This window comes from Bufo bufo, chromosome 7 (genome assembly GCF_905171765.1).
Source record: "Bufo bufo chromosome 7, aBufBuf1.1, whole genome shotgun sequence".
NCBI lineage: Eukaryota > Metazoa > Chordata > Amphibia > Anura > Bufonidae > Bufo > Bufo bufo.
In genome coordinates this window covers 156,583,272-156,611,250 of record NC_053395.1, presented here as the reverse complement: position 1 = coordinate 156,611,250, position 27,979 = coordinate 156,583,272, and the positions used below count along the sequence as shown (strand labels likewise).

Below are 27,979 nucleotides of genomic sequence, written 5' to 3'. Positions count from 1 at the left end.
ATGGACAATGCTACTAAGTGTGTGTCCTGTGCAATGTATGCATGCCTTAAAGAGCCATTCGAGGGTGAATACATTTGCACTAGATGCTATCACATTGCATATTTGGAAGCCCAGATCCTGGATCTAAATAAGCAGCTTGAAATACTTATGGTCATTGAAAAACTGGAGAGAGGCTTAGACCTCACTGTGCAGGCACTGACTGGGGTCAGTGAAATGGAGGTGGGAGGAGGAGGGCAAGATTAGGACTATCAGGTCAGCAGTGGGGGTAATGTAGGAAGAAGGGGTAGGGGAAAAGGGCCAGGAAGGCTAGTCCTGAGCTGGAATGCCCTACTAAATATGCCTGTTTGGCTGATATTAGGGATGAAAGCCCAGGGCCAGCAACACTGTCTCAGGGTGTTTTTCCTAGCAACCAGGAGGATGACCGCTGCAGGAAGGATGGGAAAAGGAGTGCAGCAAAGGTCAGACAGATGCTGGTGGTAAGGGACTCTATTATCAGGAGGACAGACAGGGTCATCTGTCGCCGAGACCGTGAATGCCGAACAGTGTGTTGTCTTTCGGGTGCCTGGGTACGGCATATTGCGGACCGGATTGACAGATTGCTGGGTGGGGCTGGGGAAGACACGGCAGTCATGGTACACAAAGTCACGGGGAGACGGAAGGTCCTTAAAAATAATTTTAGGGAACTAGGAGAGAATCTCCAGTCTAGAACCTTCAAGGTAGTGTTTTCAGAAATGCTACCAGTGCCACGAGTGTCACCAGAGAGACAACGGGAGCTTAGGGAGTTAAATAAGTGGCTTAGAAGCTGGTGCAGGAAGGAAGGGTTTAGGTTCATGGAGAACTGGGCCGACTTTGCGGTCGGTTACAGGCTCTACAGTAGAGACGGGCTGCACCTTAATGGGGAGGGTGCAACTGCCCTGGGGGAAAAATGGTTAGACGGCTGGAGGAGCTTTCAAACTAGGATCTGGGGGGAGGTGTCATACTAATAAGGGGGGTAGATAGTGTAGATAGAGAGTGGGATATAGGAGGAGACAGTGGGGATTTAGTGGGGGCTGGGGTTAGCGAAAAAAGTAGATAGAAGACTGGGCATAACAATACACTTAAAAATAGAACTGCTGGTAACAAGAACCTGTTACATACAAACATCAACGAGGGTAACCCACAAATCCAAGATATTCACTTTACAGGTAATAGTAATTAAAAATGTATTTTCACAAATGCCAGAAGTCTAGCTAGCAAAATGGGGGAGCTGGAGGCTATGGTACTAGAAGAACACATTGATGTAGTTGGTGTGGCTGAGACATGGTTGGACTCTTCGCATGACTGGGCTGTTAATATTGAGGGTTTTACACTATTTAGGAAAGACAGGGTCAATAGAAAAGGTAGTGGTGTGTGCCTGTATGTGAGGAGTGATCTGAAGACAAGTGTTAAAGAGGCAATTGTGGCTGAGGATGGTTAGGATGTTTAATACCTTATGGGTGGAAGTTCAAAGGGATATTAACACTGAAAAATGTATACTTTGTGTAATCTACAGTATAGACCAGGCATGCTCAACCTGCGGCCCTCCAGCTGTTGCAAAACTACTACTCGCAGCATGCTCGGACAGCATACAGCTATCAGCCTACAGCAGGGCATGGTGGGAGTTGTAGTTTTACAACAGCTGGAGGGCCGCAGGTTGAGCATGCCTGGTATAGACCCTCTAACATCACAAAGGAGATAGAAACGCAACTGTATAACCAAATATAGCGGGCGGCACAGGCTGGTACAGTGGTCATAATGGGAGATTTTAACTTTCCAGACATTGACTGGGGTCATGATTCTGCCTCAACCACAAAGGAGAGAAAATTCCTCAACTTGCTGCTGGACCACTTAATGGGCCAGTTTGTAGAAGCTCCCACTTGGGGCAATGCTCTGTTGGATCTGGTAATTTCTAATGTGCAGAGCTTGTTGGAAATGTTACTGTTCGAGAAACACTAGGTAATAGTGACTACGATATATTATATTCCCCCTAAACTATAAGAAGCAAACTCTGTCAGGCAGAGCAAAGACACTGAACTTTAAAAAGGCAAATTTCCCTGGGTTGAGGGCAGCATTTCAGGGCATAGACTGGGAGCAGCTACTGTCTACTGAGGATAAATGGGAGAGCTTTGAATCCACATTGAGTAATTGCACTAAAAAATGTGTTTCTTTAGGTAACAAGTATAAATGGCTAAAATTAAACCCCCCATGGCTTATAACTACTGTAAAAAGGGCAATAAAAGACAAAAAAAAAATGAATTGTAAAAAATACAAATCTGAGGGGTCAGTTGTAGCGTTTGAAGATTATAAAGGGCTTAATAAAATCTGTAAAAAGGAGATAAAATTAGCAAAAATACAAAACGAACAGCACATGGCAAAAGACCAAAACAAATCCCAAAAAATTATTTAAATATATAAATGCTAAAAAACCAAGGTCCGAGCAGTTAGGTCCCCTAAATGATGGTAAAGAGGGGGTTAGTCACTGAAGATAAGGAAAAGGCAGAGTTACTAAATGTTTTTTTTTTTTTAGCTCTGTAGATACAAAAGAAGAAAAAGGAGCTGATATCTGTGGTGCTGGGGCTGTTAGTACATCCAGTAATATACTCAATTGGCTAACTGTAGATATGGTCCAAGGGAAGTTAAATAAGGTAAATGTGAACAAAACTCCGGGTCCAGATGGATTACACCCAAGAGTGCTTAAAGAGCTCAGTTCAGTCATTGCTGTGCCCCTGTTTATAATTTTTAAAGATTCTCTAGGTACTGGTACAGTGCCAAGTGATTGGCGCAAGGCAAATGTGGTGCCCATATTCAAAAAAGGATCTAGGTCCTCCACAGGTAATTATAGACCAGTTAGTTTAACTTCTGTTGTGGGGAAAAAAGCTTGAAGGACTCTTAAAGGGGTATTCCCATCACAGACAATGGGGGCATATCTCCAGGATATGCCCCCATGGTCTTATAGGTAAGGGTCCCACCTCTGGGACCTGCACCTACAACGAGAATGGTGCGGGTAGAGCTGAGGCTGGAGGATGTCCGTCCACCACCAAGCGCTGCTCCTATAGAAGTGAATAGGAGCGCACAGTGCACTCGCTGCCCCTGCTCCCACTCATTTCTATGGGGCAGACAGAAATAGCCGAGCCAGCGCTTGGCTATTTTCAGCGGCCCCATAAAAATGGATGGACGGCGGATGCACATGCGCAGTGTGCCCTCAGTTAATTTCCCCGCTCTGTTCTCTTGTAGGTGCGGGTCCCAGAGGTGGGACCCACACCTATCAGACAATGGGGGCAATGGGATATGCCCCCATTGTCTGTGATGGGAATACTCCTTTAAGGGACTATATACAGGAGTATGTGACTGTAAATAATATTATAAGTGATAACCAACATGGGTTTACCAAGGACAGAAGTTGTCAGACTAACCTGATTTGGTTTTATAAGGAGGTGAGTAGTAGCCTGGACAGAGGGGCGGCTGTGGATGTAGTGTTTCTGGATTTTGCAAAGGCTTTTGATACTCTCCCTCAGATGTTTAATAGGTAAAGTAAGACCTATAGGCTTGGAAAGTATAGTTTGTAATTGGATTGAAAACTGGCTGAAGGACCGTGTCCAGAGAGTTGTGGTCAATGATTCCTATTCAGAATGGCCCTGGGTTATAAGTGGTGTACCCCAAGGTTCAGTGCTGGGCCCTCTATTATTTAATTTATTTATTAATGATATCGAGGACGGGATTAATAGCACCATTTCTACACTGAACAAAAATATAAACGCAACACTTTCGGTTTTGCTCCCATTTTGCATGAGCTGAACTCAAAGATCTGAAACATTTTATACATACACAAAAGACCAATTACTCTCAAATATTGTTCACTGGTTTTCTGACCCCTCCCCCCCAGTGAGGCAAAACTGTGCACATTTCAGAGTGGTCTTTTATTGTGGGCAGTCTAAGACACACACCTGTGCAAAATTCATGCTGTCTAATCAGCACCTTGATATGCCACACCTGTGAGGTGGAATGGATTATCTCGGAAAAGGAGAAGTGCTCACTAACACAGATTTAGACAGATTTGTGAACAATATTTGAGAGTAATGGGTCTTTTGTGTATGTAGAAAATGTTTCCGATCTTTGAGTTCAGCTCATGCAAAATGGGAGCAAAACCGAAAGTGTTGTGTTTATATTTTTGTACAGTGTATTTTTACAGATGACACTAAACTGTGTAGTACTGTGCAGTCTAAGGAAGATGTCCAAAAAATACAAACTGACTTGAACACTCTGAGTGATTGGGCATCAACTTGGCAAATGAGGTTCCATGTGGATAAATGTAAAATTATGCATCTTGGTAGTAATAATCTCTGTGCTTCATATGTCCTAGGACTAGGTGATGTAACACTGGGAGAGTCATTTAGAGAGAAGGATTTGGGTGTCCTTGTGGATGGTAGATAAAATTATAGTATACAATGTCATTCAGCTGCTTCTAAGGCCACCAGGATATTGTCATGCATTAAACGAGGCATGGACTCGCGGGGCAGGAATGTAATACTACCACCTTACAAAGTGTTGGTGCGGCCTCATCTGCAATATGCAGTTTAGTTCTGGGCACCAGTACATAGAAAGGATGCACAGCAACTGGAAAAATTACAGAGGAGAGTGACATGGAGGGTCTTAGTTATGAAGAAAGATTAAAATAATTGAATTTATTTAGTCTTGAGAAGAGACGTCTAAGGGGGGACATGATACAAAAAATACAAACTGTTCCATGTAAAATGCCCTCAAAAGACAAAGGGGCACTGCCTCTGACTAGAGAGGAAAAAGTTCAGTCTCCAGAAGCGTCAAAGCTTCTTTACTGTAAGAACGGTGAGGCTGTGGAATAGACTTCCTCAGGACGTGGTTACAGCAGGAACAGTGGACAGTTTTGGTTGAACTTGATGGACTTAAGTCTTTTTTCAACCATATTAACTATGTAACTATGTAAGAGAAAACTGCAAATGAGCTAAATAAAAAAAATTATAATAATAATAATCCAGGGAGGAATGCGAGCTAGAGTACTTGATGAAAATTAACTTTACAGTGAAAAGTAGTTTAGGGTGCAATCCCTTTAAAGAATTATATTTACAAAACACAAAAAGGTGATCAGTTTCATTCTAATAGACTGATGACAGTCCACTGTAGTCATTTTGCTGTTTACAACCCCTTTAAATGATGGCCAATACTTCATGGGCAATACATAAAATATAACAATGTTACAATGACCGATTCTTTACAGCAATATCAGTCTAAGACAATGCATTTTACAGCTTATTACATCATTTTCTATCATCATAAATGCTTCTATGTCACATACGCTTGTATGCTGTGCTGGCTATTTACTGATTTCAAGCTATTTACCTTTTTATCTGTCTCCCCCATCTCCTGTGCTGGCAAGCTCTTCCTAAAGCCAGCGGCATTCTATGCAAATGAGAAGGAGGAGACAGGTTCAGAAGGCATTCTAGTAATATAATGAGAAAAGACGAATCATGTCAGCCCCACCCACCGACGACCTCCAAAAAATGTCAATTGCTTTTATTTTCAACATCTTGAAAGAATTACTTCCCAATTGTCCTTTCTACTAAACTCCAATTTCCAGTCCCTCAGATTGATAAATGCTTGGTTAAAATTATTTCAGATTAGAAATGCGGTGTTACGTTGGAATACAGGGTGGGTGAATAGATTTGGCTTCCACGTCTGGCTATAACATGCCAACAAGTTTCTAATATGTATATACTATAAAAATAAAAAATAAAACAAATATAAATTAATTTAAAACTAGATATTAAACTAAAAGAAATTAAGAGAAAAATCTATATAAAATACCCCCTAGATAACTGCCCCCCACCAATTGCTAATGTATTGCTAGTCCTGGACCAATTACCCCAAACTGGACATATTATACATCAAGATTTATGGTAGATAATGGAAAACACAATTTAAAAAAAATAGGATAACACAATGGGGCAGGTCTAAAACTCTGGTCTTAATAAAGGCCCATAGCTGGTATGAGCGGGGCGAAGTCGCAGATGGTCGGCACAACTAACCATTGCACTGCCATCTGTGCCTGAAATACGCCTAATTTAGGTGTATTTCAGAATAGTAAATGACCCCCTTTATTTTTTCTTGAAACAATAACGAGAATATAAAAATGCAATCCTTTTTATTTTATTCTTTCAAACTGTAAGCCTAAACATTTTTTTAAGTGAAAAATATGTAAATAAAGTTAATACTAAAATAAACCTTCACGGTTCACAGGAAAAATATTGCAAAAATAAATAAAAAATACCAAAATTATATCCATTAAATTAAAGTGTACTAAAAACTGTGTCTGTTCCTGAAGTTTCAAAATGGCCTGGACCTGAACCATTCTGTGGGGCCAACCCTAATCCCCCAGTCAGTATATTCTTAACTTGGTAATTTATGTAATTGGAAGAATATATATATATAACACATTCCATTACCGAGTTACAATCATTCATTTAAAAAATTACCTTAGAGCTCTGTCTGATGAATGATAAACGGTCTACCGAGCTGATGTCCAGAAGATCTTCAACACCATCCGTGAGCCCAGAGAGGGACGAACGTTTCAACCAATTGCCTATGACAGCAAGTGAGAAGGACAAGACTAGTACTGGATATGAAGTATTGGGCATTACTCTTTCACTATTTGGCACTATTTTTTAATTAAACATTTGCCATTTTAACAATAAAAATAGTTTTTCATGGACATCACAGGTTATCATCACCAACCTAGAGGAAGTTTTAGCTTTTTACGTAATGAAATCCGCCGGGATCTGGATCTTGAACGCTTCTCGTTGGTGTTACCGGAATGAGCCGTGGTGCATTCTGAAGTGTCCGGTTCTGACTGACTACTGGTGTCACTGGCAGCACTCTGTGATTTGAACACCTTTCGCCAGAAATCTTTACGACCTAACCCTGCACCTTGCATTTGCTCATCACTGCGAGATAGATCAGGGTGAACATTTAAGTTATCTGCATTGCTGTGAAACAGAAAGACAAAGCAGAAGGACAATGATTATGTCGTGGAGAAGTCACATTGGTCAGGTACATCACGTACCACAGCTATAACATCAAAAATGAGCAGATATTATCTGTTCATCACTGAACGAAAAGAAAAAGTCCCAAAGGGCTACTGTGTTCACTTAGGGCAAATGGTGTGAAGTCAAGGTGAAGTGTGTTGGGTAGCAATGTGCAAATTATCACTCTCAAATCTAAAGCATGAGGAAGGGTTAAAAAAAAAAAAGAGGTCAGCCCTATAACGGCCATGAAAGCAAAGTTCAGCCCAAGAGGAGGCAAGCACTGAAGGTGGCTACTTAGTGGCTGCTTTTCATGAGGCTGTTAGTGGAGGAGTACAGTAGTAAAAATGCCTTTATGCACACACCTCTTCAATCTTCCTCCGCTCCAGCGCTGCCATTCTGGTGGTCCCTGCCAGTCTCAGCTTACTTCCTGCAGAGATCACATCCCACACATCATTCACGTGACTGCTTCAGCCAATTGCTCTCACCAGGGGTTTCATGCCCTACATACCAGCAAGACCCCTGAGGCCAGTGATTGGATGCAGCAGTCACATTAATGATGTACGGCACTTGATTGCTACATTAAATAATCAGAAACCATCAGGGACCAATGGAGGGGCAGGGAATTAAAAAAGGTAAGTATACGATTTTATTTCAACCCATTGCCTGTTTTTGGCAACATTTTTGTAATTCCTAGAAAACCCCTCTAATTAGGCTTTTTTGTCTGCACTTATGAAATCTTAAAGATTATTACCCACATTTTTAAAGAATACATGATTTTTTTTCCAGCTAAAATCACTTCAAAAATCAATTTCCAATTATCAGTTGGAGTTTATTAAACATTTTCAACCATTTTTCCTCTACAGCAGCGGTGCACAACTCGCGGGCCGCATGCTGCTCCCAGAGCCGTGGTCCTGCTGGGCAGAAACACAGCTGATCGTGCGATTAGCTGTGTTTCTGCCCAGAGCCGCACAATCGCAGGGTTACAGCTCCTGCTCCTGCACTGTAGCAGGAGCAGGACGGGTCCCCAGCTGTCAGAGAAGGCAGATTCAGTGTATCAGCGCTTCTGCCTTCACCTCACACAGGTGAGCAGCGCGCTGTGCAGTTTAGACCCGGCGATCACGTGATCGCCGGGTATCAGGGGCAGAGGACTGCAGAGCCTCACCAGCTCTGCCCTGTACAAAGCCCCCCTCAGCAGGCTGGTTTTCCCTGTAACTGGGGCTCCTTTGGATGCTCCGGTAACAGTGGAAATAGTGCAAAAAAAATAATAAGTATGTGTCCCCAAAGGTCTTTTATGGACCTTTTGGGGACAAATTGGAATTATATGTTAAAAAATTTTTTTAAAACACAATTAAAAAAATACTAATAAAACGAAAAAAAAAAGGCCAGTTTTCCCCAAATTGTTCACTGTCATATTATGTAGCAAAAATATATTTTAAAAATAAATAATAAACTGATGATATTTTTTTTTAAAATACTAAATAAAATACAAATAAAAGGAAAAAAAGGAAAATGTGCAAAATAAAAATAAAAGAAAAAAGAAAAAAATGCCCACACCAACCAAAACCATTACAATTATATGTGAAACTATACATATTATATAATAAAATGATCCAACACATATAGGGAACAAATTAGAATAATTTGCATATTTAAATAATCAGCTATAGTTTGAATAAAAATGACTTAGAAAAAAAATAGTACAGTTTTCCCCTAATAAAACAAAAAAATATATTAAAAAGCCCTCTGTCATGCAATAAAAAGCTGCAAAAGTTATTTTTGTCATCCAAAAAATAAAAAAGTTACAAGCGTTTGAACCACATGCACTAAATCACAAAAAAGTGACTGGTCATTAAGGCCTTTTCAGGCCTGGTCATTAAAGGGTTAACCAATAATTGCTTTCCCGGCTAGTAAGGCCTCATACACACGCAGGACATCAGCCATGTGTGTTCCGCATTTTGCAGAACGGAGTAACTGATACGGACAGCACACTGAATGCTGTCCACATCTTTTGCTCCCCTATTGAAGTGAATGGGTCCGCATCTGAGCCGCAAAAAATGTGTCTCAGAACAACAGTTGTGTGCATGATCCCTCAGGGAAAGTGCTTACAGGTTATTGCAGGGCACCTATAGTATATCTGGGGGTGCAGGAGGCAGTAAGAACCAGTGAGCGCCGTCCTCTGCAGTGAAGTAAAGCGCTGAATAGGAGGCAGGAAGGAAATGTCACCACTTAAAGGGGTTTCCCAGTAAAAAAGATTTTTAACAAGTTCCTGCAGCATAGCCCCTGACACAGAAGATTCCTACTTTCCTGCTCCATGCTGCTCTCGCCGTCTCCATCTTCCGCTCCCGGAGCATCTCTCCAGCAAATGACTGACTTCAGTGGTGAAACGCTGCTTGTGGCCACATCACCACTGGAGCGGAGCATGTGACTATGCCCACAGCCAGCCGGATGTAAACCGCGCCAGGACCGGAAGATGGAGACAGCGGAGCAGTAGGGAAATGGTCAGTATGAATCTTCGGTTTCAGGGCCAATGCTGCAGGAACGTGTTAAAAATAATTTTTTTACCAGGAAATATCTAAGTTCCTATTACACTGCCCGATATTCGGGACAATTACTGGGAACGCGTGTCCATAGTAACATTCCTGATATCTGGCCGGTATAATCAGCCGATAAACAAGGAATCACTCATTTGCTGATTTTTATAATTGATCAGGATGAAAGATGTACAATTATCGTCCATCTCCATGTGTAATCAGGAATGTGTGACCGATAATCAATAGAAGTGAATGAGGGAGGAAGGACTGTGGTAGTGATCATTCCTCCCCAGTCTCTTTGCATCCGCTTGTGTAATAGGCTGGTGCAAACGAGCGCTGATTAACTTTTTTTTGCGGCCCCTTGAAATAGTGCGATGTGACAATGCGACCCCCAGACCAAAAAAAGGTTGTGCACCCCTGATCTACAGCTTGTATGTACTCTTATACATCCCAATCCGGTTCAGTGTGAAATCCATCAGACAAGCTCTCTGACTTCTTGGTTTGCTCTCTGTTCTCCTTAACGTTCACATTTTGATTTAAGTTTAATTTTCTTTGCTTGTAAAGATGTCGGCTTAGATTTGTGCTCAGGAGAACAGAGAGAAGGGCTACAGTCGGAGTCATCCTATAGACTTCACACTGCAGGAAAAATGAATGTCCCCAAAGGTGTACTGTCCATAAAGCCTATAACTAGAAAAGAAATCTCTACAAACGGATCCACAGTCATTATAATTATCCCAGAAATAGACACATAGTTCATCAAAACTCAAGGTATCCTGCAAAAAAAAGAACACAAACAACTCTTTGACGAGGAGATTAATAAGTACCAGGAGATGGATTCAACTCATTGGTTTTCCTCCGGAGAACACTTGAGTCATTCTTTACAAAATATTAGGCAAAGTTCACAAGCTGGAATTTTATATGGATTTTACTGTGTGTTCACCACTGAAATCTGCATCCTGTGCATGTATGCATGGGGTTTCTGCAACCCTCTTCTCAATCATAGGAAACATTCCATGTGCATTTCCAGCACTTTATCTGCCACATAAATAAATGCCAGACAGAAAACCTAAGTCTACTTTCACACTGGCGTTTTGGCTTTCCGTTTGTGAGATCCGTTCAGGGCTCTCACAAGCGGTCCAAAACGGATCAGTTTTGCCCTAATGCATTCTGAATGGAAAAGGATCTGCTCAGAATGCATCAGTTTGCCTCCGTTCCGTCTCCTTTCCGCTTTGGAGGCGGACACCAAAACGCTGCCTGCATAGATTTTCTGTCCGCCATGTGGTGCGGAGCAAGACGGATCCGTCCTGACACACAATGTAAGTCAATGGGGACGGATCAGTTTTCTCTGACACAATAGAAAACGGATCCGTCACCCATTGACTTTAAATGGAGTTCATGACGGATCCGTCTTGTCTATAGAAGACATAATACCAGATCCGTTCATGACGTGCATGCGGTTGTATTATTGTAACAGAAGCGTTTTTGCAGATCCATGACGCATCCCCAAAAAATGCTAATGCGAAAGAAGCCTAAGGATTAGCACTACTGAATGACGATGTGGCTTTTGTGGATGTGCAGCAGTGCAAACCCCAAATCGCTGCACAGAAACTCAAGGGTCAGCCTTGCATTTCTGCTGTGGAAAATACATGGTGAAAAACATTCTGTCATGTGAACATACCCTTAAAAATGGCGCTACTGCTAATCTAATAACAATTAGAATAGGTGCTAATGAGGGAGGCTACTAAGACATCTACAGGGAGTGCAGAATTATTAGGCAAATGAGTATTTTGACCACATCATCTTCTTTATGCATGTTGTCTTACTCCAAGCTGTATAGGCTCGAAAGCCTACTACCAATTAAGCATATTAGGTGATGTGCATCTCTGTAATGAGAAGGGGTGTGGTCTAATGACATCAACACCCTATATTAGGTGTGCATAATTATTAGGCAACTTCCTTTCCTTTGGCAAAATGGGTCAAAAGAAGGACTTGACAGGCTCAGAAAAGTCAAAAATAGTGAGATATCTTGCAGAGGGATGCAGCACTCTTAAAATTGCAAAGCTTCTGAAGCGTGATCATCGAACAATCAAGCGTTTCATTCAAAATAGTCAACAGGGTCGCAAGAAGCGTGTGGAAAAACCAAGGCGCAAAATAACTGCCCATGAACTGAGAAAAGTCAAGCATGCAGCTGCCAAGATGCCACTTGCCACCAGTTTGGCCATATTTCAGAGCTGCAACATCACTGGAGTGCCCAAAAGCACAAGGTGTGCAATACTCAGAGACATGGCCAAGGTAGGAAAGGCTGAAAGACGACCACCACTGAACAAGACACACAAGCTGAAACGTCAAGACTGGGCCAAGAAATATCTCAAGACTGATTTTTCTAAGGTTTTATGGACTGATGAAATGAGAGTGAGTCTTGATGGGCCAGATGGATGGGCCCGTGGCTGGATTGGTAAAGGGCAGAGAGCTCCAGTCCGACTCAGACGCCAGCAAGGTGGAGGTGGAGTACTGGTTTGGGCTGGTATCATCAAAGATGAGCTTGTGGGGCCTTTTCGGGTTGAGGATGGAGTCAAGCTCAACTACTCCCAGTCCTACTGCCAGTTTCTGGAAGACACCTTCTTCAAGCAGTGGTACAGGAAGAAGTCTGCATCCTTCAAGAAAAACATGATTTTCATGCAGGACAATGCTCCATCACACGCGTCCAAGTACTCCACAGCGTGGCTGGCAAGGAAGGGTATAAAAGAAGAAAATCTAATGACATGGCCTCCTTGTTCACCTGATCTGAACCCCATTGAGAACCTGTGGTCCATCATCAAATGTGAGATTTACAAGGAGGGAAAACAGTACACCTCTCTGAACAGTGTCTGGGAGGCTGTGGTTGCTGCTGCACGCAATGTTGATGGTGAACAGATCAAAACACTGACAGAATCCATGGATGGCAGGCTTTTGAGTGTCCTTGCAAAGAAAGGTGGCTATATTGGTCACTGATTTGTTTTTGTTTTGTTTTTGAATGTCAGAAATGTATATTTGTGAATGTTGAGATGTTATATTGGTTTCACTGGTAAAAATAAATAATTGAAATGGGTATATATTTGTTTTTTGTTAAGTTGCCTAATAATTATGCACAGTAATAGTCACCTGCACACACAGATATCCCCCTAAAATAGCTATAACTAAAAACAAACTAAAAACTACTTCCAAAAATATTCAGCTTTGATATTAATGAGTTTTTTGGGTTCATTGAGAACATGGTTGTTGTTCAATAATAAAATTAATCCTCAAAAATACAACTTGCCTAATAATTCTGCACTCCCTGTATTGCATCAAGCCTTGGTGACTGTGTGGATGGCGCATACAACTGTTGGCCATTTGCCTCACCAGCTGCAAATCTGTGGGAGAATGGCAAAGAAAGGCATGTAATAGGCTTCTAAATGAGAGAAATTAGGCTTAGGCCTCATGCACACGACAGTATTTTTTCACGGTCCGCAAAACGGGGTTCCGTTGTTCCGTGATCCGTTTCCGATTTTGTTTCCGTGTGTCTTCCTTGATTTTTGGAGGATCACCAGACATGAAAAGTGAAAAAAAAAATCTAAGTCAAGTTTGCCTTGCAAATGATTGGAAAAAAACGGACGCGGATGACAATCTTGTGTGCCTCCGTGTTTTTTCACGGACCCATTGACTTGAATGGGTCCGCGAACCGTTGTCCGTGAAAAAAGTAGGACAGGTCATATTTTTTGAACGGACTGGAAACACGGATCACGGACGCGGATGACAAACGGTGCATTATCTGAGTTTTTAACGGACCCATTGAAAGTCAATGGGTCCGCAGAAAATCACGGAAAACAGAACAACGGACACGGAACACAACAACGGTCGTGTGCATGAGGCCTTATGGAGTTTGCTTGTTTCTCACTATAAGCATTGCTGCAGCATCTGTGAGGGTGCTTCTCTGGGAAATACCCTGCGCAAGACAACAAGAATATGCAGCAAACACAGGAAACGACCTCTCAGCCAATTACAGCCTACTAACTTGCCTCAGTCAGTGACTGGCTACATTGGGATTTCCTGTGTTGAGATGAACCAGGAAGCAGAGACCAAGGGGGAACTGGAACCATAGGAACAAGAGCAGCATGGGATTGGTAAATTAAGTATAACTTATTGTATTATTTTAGACTATTCTGAGCCTTTTTTATGGATGTAATCTGCAATGCCTTTAAATGGTCAACACACTTTCTAAATCAATAGTAAAGGTGAATATAAGAAACTTTGTAATACACCTTATTAGAGAAAAATGCCCTTTTCTCCCTCTAGCAGCTCACTCCTCATCCCTTCCCTTTCCATAGACTTTCATGGGCAGCATGTCTGTGTGTGTGTCTCTATTCACTTCCTATTCACTTTGTTTCAAACAGCAGAGACCTGGGGCCAATTACGACAAAAAGCATCTAAAGGGTGAAAAACTGCGGCCAGTGAGGATGCCGGTAATTGATTTCAATACACTCAGCCTCGCTGAAGAGGGTATCAAAGCTGCAATTCTTATTTTTGCCACCAGGTGGCAGGCCAACATAAGAAATGAGCAATTGTCAGTAATAAATGGATTTAAAAAAATCCATGATTGGTCAGAATTAAAAAAAAAATTGGATTTTTTTTTACGCTCAAATATGAGCTTCAAAATCATTACAAAAAAGTAAAACAAACTGTTAAAAATATATAAAAAAATTTAAGATTACCATTTCATGAAAAAAAAGTCCTTTAGAACTTAGTTGGCAGCAATGCATCTCAAAAAAGTTGGGGCAGGGTCATGACTACCATTGTGTAGCATCCTCTCTTCTTGTAACAACCGTCTGTAAACGTCTGGGAAGTGAGGAGACCAATTACTGAAGTTTTGGGAGAGGAATGTTGGCCCATTCTTGTCTGATGTAGGATTCTAGCTGCTCAACTGTCCTGTGTCTTTTCTAGATTTAAAATTTCATGATGCGCCAAATGTTTTCCATTGGTGAAAGGTCTGGACTGCAGGAAGGCCAGTTCAGCAGCCGGACTCTTCTTCTGAGAAGCCATGCTGTTGTGATGGATGCAGTATGTGGTTTAGCATTGTCTTGCTGAAATAGACGTCTGAATAGAAGCATACAGTCAGGTCCATAAATATTGGGACATCAACACAATTCTAACATTTTTGGCTCTATACACCCCACAATGAATTTGAAATGATACAAACAAAATGTGCATTAACTGCAGACTGTCAGCTTTAATTTGAGGGTAATTACATCCAAATCAGGTGAACGGTGTAGGAATTACAACAGTTTGCATATGTGCCTCCCACTTGTTAAGGGACCAAAAGTAATGGGACAATTGGCTTCGCAGCTGTTCCATGGCCAGGTGTGTGTTATTCCCTCATTATCCCAATTACAATGAGCAGATAAAAGGTCCAGAGTGCATTTCAAGTGTGCTATTTGCATTTGGAATCTGTTGATGTCAACTCTCAAGATGAGATCCAAAGAGCTGTCACTATTAGTGAAGCAAGCCATCATTAGGCTGAAAAAAAAAAAAAACATCAGAGAGATAGCAATGGTGGTGGTAGTTTCATGGCATGGGCATGTATGGCTGCCAATTGAACTGGTTCTCTTGTATTTATTGATGATGTGACTGCTGACAAAAGCAGCAGGATGAATTCTGAAGTGTTTCGGGCAATATTATCTGCTCATATTCAGCCAAATGCTTCAGAACTCATTGGACGGCGCTTCACAGTGCAGATGGACAATGACATAAAGCATACTGCAAAAGCAACCAACGAGTTTTTTAAGGGAAAGAAGTGGAATGTTATGCAATGGCCAAGTCAATCACCTGACCTGAATCCGATTGAGCATGCATTTCACTTGCTGAAGACAAAACTGAAGGGAAAATGCCCCAAGAACAAGCAGGAACTGAAGACCGTTTGAGTAGAGGCCTGGCAGAGCATCACCAGGGATGAAACCCAGCGTCTGGTGATGTCTATGCGTTCCAGACTTCAGGCTGTAATTGACTGCAAAGGATTTGCAACCAAGTATTAAAAAGTGAAAGTTTGATTTATGATTATTATTCTGTCCCATTACTTTTGGTCCCTTAACAAGTGGGAGGCACATATGCAAACTGTTGTAATTCCTACACCGTTCACCTGATTTGGATGTAAATACCCTCAAATTAAAGCTGACAGTCTGCAGTTAAAGCACATCTTGTTCATTTCATTTCAAATCCATTGTGGTGGTGTATAGAGCCAAAAATGTTAGAATTGTGTCAATGTCCCAATATTTATGGACCTGACTGTATATTGTTTTAAAACCTATATACTGTTCAGCATTAATAGTGCCTTCCAAGATGTGTAAAATGCCCACATATTGGCACTAATGCAAACCCATCCCATCAGAGATGCAGGCTTTTGAACTGTACATGGATAATAAGTTGGATGGTTCCTCTCTTCTTGTGTCCACAGGATGCTGCGTCTGTGGTTTCCAAAAAGAATTTCTAAAATTTATATTTTTCTGTTTAAATTCTTTTTTTATTCAAATTTTTAAGGTTCAAAAAGTAAATTCTGCTTTACAGTAAAAATGATAATGAATATCCATATCAAAAACATAAATAAGATTGGTCTACATGGCATTAAATATCATGACATGTATTACAATGGGATTGTACAACAATCAAGTACTAATGTAGGAAAGAAAATTTTCAGTTTTCAAAAGTTATTGAACCTATAACCATAGACCCTGGGGTGATAGGCAATCAAATATAATTTTTTATTTTTCTGACCTCAGAACAGTTTTCCATTTTGCCTCAGACTATTTAAATGAGCTTTGGCAGCAGCATTTCTGGATCGTGACATATGTCTTCTTCTTTGCATGATGCAGCTTTAACTTTGCCTTTGTGGATTGCATGACAGAGTGTGTTCACAGATTTCTGGAAATGTTCCTGAGCCTATGCAGTTATTTCCAGTACAGAATCATGCCTGTTTTTAATGCAGTGCAGCCTGTGGGCCCGTAGATCATGAGCATCCAATATTGACCGTTGGCATTGTCTCTTGCGCACATGGATTTCTCCAGGTTTTCTGAAAGTTTTGATGATATTATGTGCTGTAGATGGTGGGATATTCAAAGCTTTCACACTTTTACAGGTGAAACTCGAAAAATTTGAATATTGTGCAAAGTTCATTTTTTTCAGTAATGCAACTTAAAAGGTGAAACTAATACATGACATAGACTCATTACAGGCAAAGCGAGATATTCAAGCCTGTATTTGTTATAATTTAGATGATTATGGCTTACAGCTTATGAAGCTCCAAAGTCACAATTTTGAGGTACCCTTTGCTCAGGGGGTATGGATTATTAGCTGACTAGAGTGTCACACTTTCAGCCTAGAATATTGAACCTTTCCACAAAATTCTAATTTTAAGCTGCATTAATGCAATTCCTTTTAATTTGCATTACTGAAATAAATGGACTTTTGCACGATATTCTAATTTTTCGAGTTTCACCTGTACATTGAGGAACATTTTTCTGAAATTGTTTCACAAATTTTAGATGCACTTTTTTACAGATTGGTGATCCTCTGCCCATCTTTGCTTCTGAGAGTCTTGGCCTCTCTAACATGCTTTTTTGCAAATTGCTCCTCCAGTTGTTTTTTATTAGTACCAATTACTTTTTGTTCCAGCTTTCTGTTCCAACCCTTTGAGATGTGTTGCTGCCATCACGTTCTAAATGAATACATTTTTCCCATGAAATGGCAAAATGTCTCTTTGAACATCGCATAAATGTTCTATGATCCATTGTGAGTAAAATATGGTTCTATGAAATTTGAAAACCATAGCATTCTGGTTTCATTTATGTTGTACACAGCGTCCCAACTTTTTTTGAACTGGGGTTGTACAAAAGTATACAACTTCTGTGTTGCATAATAGTTTGCAATGTAAGGCCTCATGCACACGGCTGTAGTTTCTGTCCGCATCCGACCCGCATATTTTGCAGATCGGATGTGGACCCATTCATTTCGATGGGGCCGCAAAAGATGCGGACAGCATCGTGTCCTGTCCACATCCGCATGTTCGTTCCGCAGCCCCTCAAAAAATAAATGATAGCATGCACTTGGTTGAGATTCATGTTTTTTGGATCCGTGATTTGCGGACTGCAAAACACGGCCGCGTGCATGAGCCCTAACAAAAAGGAAAATATATGAGTATTTTTCTCCAATGCTTGCCTAATGCCTATATATTACATTTTGGCAGAGCCTGCCAAAAAATAAAAGTCATGCTCACCTCTTCTACCATTTTAGAAATGTAAGTATTTTCAGAAAGGGGAACACAAATCACTTTTTAAAATGTTTGACAAAAGATCCATACTATATGGACCACAATGTCTGGGGACCTAACTGCAGGGGGGTGCCCTGAAACTCGCGGGAGTACACATGAGAAAAGACCAGTGCTACGCAAAAATGAGGAGACCAGATTTTGCATTTGCAGCCCAGGAGCTACAAATTAAACCTCTAATGTCATATACAAAGGACCTAGGAATTAAAGGGTTTCCCTGGGCCTTTAGTTAAAAAGCCTTATTCACTGATGGAGACAAGATACTTTGAGCAGTACTTACTCTTCCACACTCTGCCGATTCTGTGATCCCGGTTGGAATCACATGATTGCCGATTGGCTGCCGGCTCTTCCTCTGAAACATGCGACAGGATATGTTTCATTCTTCCTGTTCAGCTGCATCTACAGTATGCAGCTGAACAGGAAGAAAGAGGAGAACATCGATCAGAAGAAGGGTCTGCAGTCAGTTGGGCAGTCACCTGCTCAAAGTGTCTTCTATTAAGTTAGCTGAGAGAGGCTTGTACAGGCCCAGAGAACCCCTTTAACTATAAAATGACAATACAATATCTAGCAGAACACAGTGCATAAAAGTTATTTGCAATAGTTGCCTACTTACTGCTCTGGAGTCTGTGGGGGGTGGCTAGAGATGCAACTTCGGCACTCCTCGGGCGCATAGGATACTCGGCCCTTTTCAGGAGCGCTCAAATCTTCTGGTCTAGGGGTACAATAGGGCCAACCAGAGGAAAAAAAAGTCAACCAGTGCCCCACTCCCTTTTTAGCTAACTACACTCCTCAACATTGCAACACCAAGAAGGAAAAGTTGTGGAAGTATAAAAATCACAGGATCGACAGACATGTTATTGACATGCAAATGGTAAAAAATGGAAATAACAAATGTTCAAAACATCAATTTATTCAGTACTGAGCATGAGCACCATGAAATACATCGATTTACATGCCTTGGTATGCTATCAGTGAGGTTATTAATGGTGGTCTGAGGAATGTTCTGCCACACTAAATGCACTTTGGCACATAAATCCTTCCTTTGCAAATGCCGAACAATGACGTCCCAGATGTGCTCAATGGGAGACAATTCTGGAGATGCTGCAGGCCAGTTTAGGCCATGCAGGCTAGTCACAGTAGCAAAATAAACATGTGGGCTGGTGTTGTCCTGTTGAAAAATGGCTCCTTGGACACTTTAGAGAAATGACCATACCACTGGTTCCACGACCAAATCAATGCAACACCGAGCTCTTAGTGTACCTGAAATGAAGGCTAGAGGAGTCAGGCTACTGTATATTATGCCAACCCACAGACCTTTGAGAGCGGTGGAGTGAAGTCAATGGAACACCTAGCCTGGCTCATAGCTCAATGTGGTGCAAACGCCTTCTAATGGTTGTGTTTGTCGCCCTAAGTTTGAGATGTTACATCCAATTTCACTTGTAGTGCAGAATGGATCAGTACACACCATTCTTCTAATCAGACGATCCGTCCGTGCAGAGGTTTTCACCTCTTGCTGCTATTCCAGTTCATCATTGTTCTTCCAACCTCTAGGGCAAGCAACACTGAACAGAGCTGATATCGTGGCCTAGGGGAGTAGTGATAAACCAAGGTCTCTCAGTTGAAGAATTCTTTCCCTCTCAGTTTGCGACAAGTGGCCATAACTGCCACATTGACAAACAGTAGGCATCGCACAATCATCCCACACACCTTGACGTAGCTAAAACACTTTGCTTTCAATCTGACTTTTATGCCCCTCCCACATGCCACAGATTGGGGCTAGGTGCTTGATCTTAGAGACATCTGCTACTTCCTCGATTTGCACAACCTTAAGTTTGTCCTTCTTGGTGTTGCAATTTCAATGTTGAGGAATGTAAAATCACTTTGGAACTATCATTAATACAAAATTACCTGTGTAACCTGTATATAAAAATATATAAGCAGGAGCAAGCGGTGAAATGGAAGAGCACGGAGGCAAAAAAACAGCATAGCTTTACAATTGAAAAGCTTAAGCCTTGCTGCAGTCCAAGCATACAGTGCATTAAAGCGCCTGAAACTGTGAAACTCAAAGCTTAAAGGGGTTGTCTCATCACAGATGATGGGGGCATATCGCTAGGATATACCCCCATTTTCTTTTAGGTGCGGGTTCCACCGCTGGGACCCACACCTATATCGAAAGTGGAAGAGAGCACACTGCGCATGCACAGCCGCCCTCTATTCATTTTCTATGGGGTTGCCGAACATAGCCGAGCACTGGCTCGGCTATTTCCGCCGGGCACATAGAAGTGAATGGGAGCAGTGGCCGGTCATTTACTTCTATGGGGAGAGCGCTTGATGGTGGCCGGACCGGAGTCCTTCAGCCACCACCCTGCGGGGCTCTGTTCCCAATATAGGTGCGGGTCCCAGCGGTGGGACCCGCAGCTAGAAAACAATGGGAGAATATCCTAGCGATATGCCCCCATTGTCTGAGATGAGACAACCCCTTTAATAACTACTTCCTATGTTCTACAAAACATTGCACACACGTATATGACAACATCCTAACACGTTTTTGGGGAAAATTTCATTCTTTAGCACAGTTCATATAACTGAATTTCTATATTTTATTCATACCTAAATATAGTTTTGATCACATCTACTTTTGTATCGTCCATTAATATAATAATCAAGAGCAAATAAAAAACAATACAATAAAATAAAATACAATTACTTGGCATTTCTTTTTTGCCATTCTTCTGACTTTAGCATAATGAGAAAAAGTATATTTACAGCAATTGAATAAAAAATTTAATAATAATAATTTTGTTGATAAATATACCCATTGTGTTAAACCTAATATTAAAAGGTGGTACAATCATGACGCTTGGTGAAACAAGGCACTTACATCTATACAAATAAACCAACTATTAAAGATAAGTTTATTTAAATGGGTTGTCTCAAAAAGTAAGCCATGCTGGTGATCGGTTGGTTGAAGCGGGTCTGCCTTCTAAAAAACCCTAGCAATAAGATGTTGCAGCAATCGCTAGAAGGGAAAATGTAGTATTACATACAATTTATGGCAAGGTTCTACTCACTCATTTCTAAAACTGTGAGGCTATGGACACCTTTGTGCACTAAAAATCAACAACCCCATATTTTACCGTAATGCAGAACATAATAAAATTGCACTTGTTTGTTTACTGGTATCAGCTTTGCTTCACATGCTCTCAGAAATGCTCTTCTATCAGATTCACTCACCGTTCGGATGTCTCATAAGGCTCTGTAGGCGTTCCTGTTGATTTCACATGCACCAGCACAAGCTCTGCTGCCCCGCCCCCACATCCTGTTACATAGCACAGCTATCAGCCACTTACATATAGGCTGCTGGAACTACCAAGTGACTTGGTAGTAAAATTTCATTCCAATCCACAACATGGTGAGTATTACAGTATGCTAGAGCCTGTAATTAGCAGATCTATTACTTACTTTCCTTTCTGTAGAAAGTCCATTATTTGTGGACACAATAGATATTTCTGCTGGTAACGTTAGTGCAGTGTTCTACAGTCAGAACCATGGTGTTATAAGCAGTATATAGATCTCATTACTGACAGCTCTCACTACCTGCACTCTCTTCTGAACACAGTATTGAGTGCAGTCCGCACAGTGAGTGGTCACTTTTCCCACACAGATTAGTACAGTGTGACAATACACAATGCTATGTACATATAGAAGTACACAGTGGGGAGATTAATCAAAACTGGTGTAAAGTAGAACTGGCTTAGTTGCCCATAGCAACCAATCAGATTCCTCCTTTCATTTTCCAATTAAGCTGTGAAAAATGAAAGGTGGAATCTGATTGGTTGCTATGGGCAACTAAGTCTACTTTCACACTTGCGTTTCGGCTTTCTGTTTGTGAGATCAGTTCAGGGCTCTCACAATCGGTCGAAAACGGATCAGTTTGCATTCTAATGCATTCTCAATGGAAAAGGATCCGCTCAGAATTAATCAGTTTGGCTCTGTTCCGCCTCCATTCCGCTTTGGAGACGGACACAAAAACGCTGCTTGCAGCGGATGCAGACGGCCGTATTATCTGAACGGATCCGTCCATGACGGATCCGCACAAAACGCGAGTGAAAGTAGCTTAAGCCAGTTCTACTTTACAACTTTACACCAGTTTGATAAATGACATATACAGTACAGACCAAAAGTTTGGACACACCTTTTCTCATTCAAAGAGTTTTCTTTATTTTCATGACTATGAAAATTGTAGATTCACACTGAAGGCATCAAAACTATGAATTAACACATGTGGAATTATATACATAACAAACAAGTGTGAAACAACTGAAAATATATCATATTCTAGGTTCTTCAAAGTAGCCACCTTTTGCTTTGATTACTGCTTTGCACACTCTTGGCATTCTCTTGATGAGCTTCAAGAGGTAGTCCCCTGAAATGGTTTTCACTTCACAGGTGTGCCCTGTCAGGTTTAATAGGTGGGATTTCTTGCCTTATAAATAGGGTTGGGACCATCAGTGGCGTTGAGGAGAAGTCAGGTGGATACACAGCTGATAATCCTACTGAATAGACTGTTAGAATTTGTATTATGGCAAGAAAAAAGCAGCTAAGTAAAGAAAAACGAGTGGCCATCATTACTTTAAGAAATGAAGGTCAGTCAGTCAGCCGAAAAATTGGGAAAACTTTGAAAGTAAGGGCTATTTGACCATGAAGGAGAGTGATGGGGTGCTGTGCCAGATGACCTGGCCTCCACAGTCACCGGACCTGAACCCAATCGAGATGGTTTGGGGTGAGCTGGACCGCAGAGTGAAGGCAAAAGGGCCAACAAATGCTAAGCATCTCTGGGAACTCCTTCAAGACTGTTGGAAGACCATTTCAGGGGACTACCTCTTGAAGCTCATCAAGAGAATGCCAAGAGTGTGCAAAGCAGTAATCAAAGCAAAAGGTGGCTGCTTTGAAGCACCTAGAATATGACATACTTTCAGTTGTTTCACACTTGTTTGTTATGTATATAATTCCACATGTGTTAATTCATAGTTTTGATGCCTTCATAGTCATGAAAATAAAGAAAACTCTTTGAATGAGAAGGTGTGTCCAAACTTTTGGTCTGTACTGTATATATATATATATATATATATATATATATATATATATATGTAAAGAAAAAATGACAGCACTCTCAAACACTTTATTCACTCCTGTGGTCGCAATTTTTTCAGCTTATTCGCAGAGTCTCTTTTCAAGTTATGAGCTAAAACGTTGCGACTAGTGTTGAGCGAACTTGTGTTTTCAAGTTCGGCATACAAGGCTCAGGTTATCTAAGAGTTCCGTTACCACAGACCATAAGGGTCTATTCACACATCCGCAACTGTTTTGCGGTCCGCAAATTGCGAATCCGCAAAACACAGGCACAGGCCATGTGCGTTCCACATTTTGCGGACCACACATGGCCGGCACTATGATAGAAATACCTATTCTTGTACGTGGCTCCGGATAAGAATAGGACATGCACTATTTATTTTGCGGGGCCGCGGAACGGAAGTGCGGATGCGGACAGCACATGGTGGTGCTGTCCGCATCTTTTGTCGCCCCATTGAAAATGAATGGGTCCGCACCCCTTCCGCGAAACTCATTATGCGGACGTGTGAATGGACCCTTAGTTATGGTCCGTGGTAGCAGAATCCATAACGGAATTCTTATATAACCCAAACCTAAACCTTGTACGACAAACTTGAAACACAAGTTTGCTCATCCCTAGTTGCGACCACAGGGGTGAATAAAGTGTTTTTCTTTTCACCTGGATTAGTTGCCGGATCCATTGGCCTGCACCTCTATATTGATATTTTTATATATTTGGCCTGATGTGCTGCCATTGTTTATATATATATATATATATATATATATATATATACACTGTATATATTTATATATATTAGGGTTATTCCTGCAGTATATAAATCATTTGCTAGAGGTAGTTGTGCATTGTGTGTGTATATATTACTGTTTTTGTGAGGCAAGGTAACCAAAAAAATGGCTGTTCTGGCATAGTTTTTATTTTTTGCAGGGCGTAACGATGCAGAGATACCCAATATGTCTATTTTTTTTTATTACATTTTATTTTGGATTTACGCAATAAATTAAAAAAAAATAATAATCAGGTTTTTGTGTTTCCATTTTCTGAAAGCCATATTTTTATTTTATTTTTTGGGACGATTGTCTTAGGTAGGGTCTCATTTTTTGCAGGATGAGATGATGGTTTGGTACCATTTTGGGGCACATATGACTTTTTGATCACTTGGTATTACACTTTTTGTGTTGTAAGGTGATAAAAAATGGCTTTTTTGGCACGGTTTTATTTTATCTTTTTACGGCGTTCACTAGACGGGTTAGCGCATGTGATATTTTTAAAGAGCAGGTTGTTACAGACGCGGCGAAACCTAATATGTCTGTTTTTTTAAATATATTTTGGTTTTACACAATAAGAGCATTTTTCAAACAAAAAAAACATGTTTTAGAGTTTCCATTTTCTGAAAGCCATATCTTTTTTATTTTTTGGGTGATTGTCTTAGGTAGAGTATCATTTTTTGCGGAATGAGATGACGGTTTGATTGGTACTATTTTAAGGTACATATGACTCTTTTGATCACTTTTAATACCATTTTGTGGGAAGTGCGGTGGGCAAAATTGCAATTCCATCATAGTTTTATTTTTTTTTTATGGCGTTCACCGTGCGGTAAAAGTATGTGATCCTTTTATAGATCAGGTGTTTAGTGTTTTTTTTTTTTACACTTTTTTGACTCAGAGCTACTTGGGTATTGAAGATCCAGTGGGTCTGATGCCTCTACAATACACTGCAGCATACTGTATAGTGTACTGCAGTGTATTGTCATTTACAGTAAGCCTGATCAGGCTCAGCTATACCATGGCAATCCGGATGCCTGTGAAGGCGGCCGGTTGCCATGGTAACCATCGGGACGATGCCACAGCAGCGCAGTGGCCCGACGGGGGAGCTACCTCCCTCAGTTTACCCTTCAAGCATCAGGCCGCTGCCACAGCAGAGCAGCGGCCCGATGGTTATCCCCTCCATGCAGCGGTTCCTAAGGACTGCGGCATGGAAGAGGTTAAATGGCCAACATCGGTGCCAGCACCGATGTCGGCTGTTTCAAGCATAGTGTCAGCTGTATGTTACAGCTAACACTTTGCCCCGCTGCCGCTCTGCAAACCAAATAGGCTTATTGCCTCGCCGGCCATCCTAAAGGGGGTCTTGTTGCCGCACCGGCCATCCTGAAGGGGAGGGGGGTGGCGGCTTGTATGGAGGTGAGGACGGCCATCCTACACGGCGGGGGAAGGGGGGACGACGGCAACAATGGTTAGCCCCTTCCATACAGCGGTCCCTAAGGACCATGGCATGAAAGGGATTATGTCTGCAGTTTGAAGCAGACTGTCAGCTGTATGTTACCACATTTTTTCCAGCAGAGTAAAAATACTCCTCTTAACAATTTTGAGGAGTATTTTTAGCCAAGGATGATTAGGAATTTTGCGGTAATTCATATATATCATGCATAGGCCCACATAACGTTATGAGGCTAATATTTCTGCAGGGAAACAATTGCTAGTCTCCTATGCAGAAATAAATGTAGACAATTTTACATTTATCCAACATTATACACTAAACATAAGACCACTGCTGCCATACACTGCGCCCACCTGACGCTGCCATACACAGGGCCCACCTGAGGCTGCCATACACAGCGCCCACCTGACGCTGCCATATACAGCGCCCACCTGACGCTGCCATATACAGCACCCATCTGACGCTGCCATACACAGGGCCCACCTGACGCTGCCATACACAGGGCCCACCTGACGCTGCCATACACAGGGCCCACCTGACGCTGCCATATACAGCACCCACCTGATGCTGCTATACACAGAGCCCACCTGATGCTGCTATACACAGAGCCCACCTGACGCTGCCATATACAGGGCCCACCTGACGCTGCCATATACAGCACCCACCTGATGCTGCTATACACAGAGCCCACCTGATGCTGCTATACACAGAGCCCACCTGATGCTGCTATACACAGGGCCCACCTGACGCTGCCATACACAGCGCCCACCTTACACTACTATATACATATGACATACACAGCTCTACCACATGACCATTGCACGGATAGTTTACTATATACACATTGCAGACACATCTCTGCTACATGTCCATTACACAGATAGAACTACTGTGTGCACATTACACACAGAAAACTGTACAATACACTTATCCAACATTATACACTAAACATAAGACCACTGCTGCCATACACTGCGCCCACCTGACGCTGCCATACACAGGGCCCACCTGAGGCTGCCATACACAGCGCCCACCTGACGCTGCCATATACAGCGCCCACCTGACGCTGCCATATACAGCACCCATCTGACGCTGCCATACACAGGGCCCACCTGACGCTGCCATACACAGGGCCCACCTGACGCTGCCATATACAGCACCCACCTGATGCTGCTATACACAGAGCCCACCTGATGCTGCTATACACAGAGCCCACCTGACGCTGCCATACACAGGGCCCACCTGACGCTGCCATACACAGCGCCCACCTTACACTACTATATACATATGACATACACAGCTCTACCACATGACCATTGCACGGATAGTTTACTATATACACATTGCATACACAGCTCTGCTACATGTCCATTACACAGATAGAACTACTGTGTGCACATTACACACAGAAAACTGTACAATACACTGGTTACACTGACATAGCTCTGCTTTATACACACCTTCCATACATAAAGTACCTCTGCATTCTCCACCACCACAGTCCTACACCAAGCCTGTGTTCCCCTAACTCCTCCCACACACAGCTGATCACATGACTGTGACATCACCACAGGTCCTGTAAGCACAATGTAGTCTGGAGCTGCTCCTGGTGAGAGAGATGTCTGTGAGGGGTAGGGCTTCTTGGGAGAGGGGCGGGGCTTCATGTGTGCTGGGGGGATGAGGGAGACACTGCACGCTCCCATGTGCACACTGCACAGGAGGAGTTACAGAAAATCAGTCAGATTCTCTGTACACTCATTGAGAGCAGCCTGCTGTTTATAGGAAGCACAGCAGGCTGGAGAACAAAAACAAAAAAAGATAGATAAATAGAACCCATTGGAGCAATGATTTTCTCCACAAAATAAATTAATTAGTGTAAAATGTATTATATTTTTTTTTTTACAAAGGTGTCCATATTCTTTAAAGCAACCCTCCTGTTCAAGAAACAAAAGTCACATTAACGGGGGAATAAATAAAAAAACTTATACCTGGTACCCTCCGTTTCATCTTTGTCGTAGCAGATAAGCTAATTCATGAGCTCCTCTTCTGCCATGCAATATGGCTGCACCACTTCTCAGACTGCCTGATGTGCACTTTGCATCCATAGCCCAAGACACTTTCAGCTTGCCCTGCTCTTGAATTAGCCAGCACTGTTCACGTGAGTAGTGATTTCCAATGCATGGGCAGCAGGAAGTGCTTTGGGTAGCCAAATGCACAGTGTGCAATATGCAGTCTGAGAAACAGTGCAGCCATCTTGGATGCAGGAGAGGAGCCTGGGAATGATTGGATCTGCAGCTAAAAAGATGAATAGGAGGGTAATTTTTCTTCTTGAACTGTAGGGTTGCTTTAACTATACTCAAACCTAAAACTTCTTATGTAATTGCAATTGTTTTTCAATATCTGACTGCCTCAATTTCACATTGTAAGAGGTAAATGTGGTTTAGATATTGATGGGGGTCCCAGTGCATGTCCCATGGATGAAACCCTGTGGCCACCAATCAACTTCTTTCCCTGACTTAAAAAAGAATGCCCTTTGTGCAAAAGTGGACTGACCTGCTTCCCACCAAGGGAGTTTTTTTTTTTAGGAAGCTGGGGTTAATTGAAATTGGAGTCCTAAACCCCCTTTTCACATGGGCGAGTATTCCGCGCGGGTGCAATGCGTGATGTGAACGCATTGCACCCACACTGAATCCTG

At 41.9% G+C, this 27,979-nt stretch overlaps 1 protein-coding gene across 2 annotated transcripts in view; it reads right to left on the bottom strand.

Annotated features, from left to right (window-relative positions):
• UNC80 (unc-80 homolog, NALCN channel complex subunit) overlaps positions 1–27,979 on the bottom strand; it is a 198,232-nt gene that overhangs the window by 114,650 nt on the left and 55,603 nt on the right. For both annotated transcript variants that reach the window (XM_040441035.1, XM_040441034.1), the window contains 4 exons: positions 18,550–18,648; positions 6,784–7,034; positions 6,525–6,631; positions 5,392–5,451 (listed from right to left, as the gene is read on the bottom strand). In XM_040441035.1, coding sequence (XP_040296969.1) covers positions 5,392–5,451; positions 6,525–6,631; positions 6,784–7,034; positions 18,550–18,648 — 517 coding nt within the window. The remainder of the gene's footprint in view (positions 1–5,391; positions 5,452–6,524; positions 6,632–6,783; positions 7,035–18,549; positions 18,649–27,979) is intronic.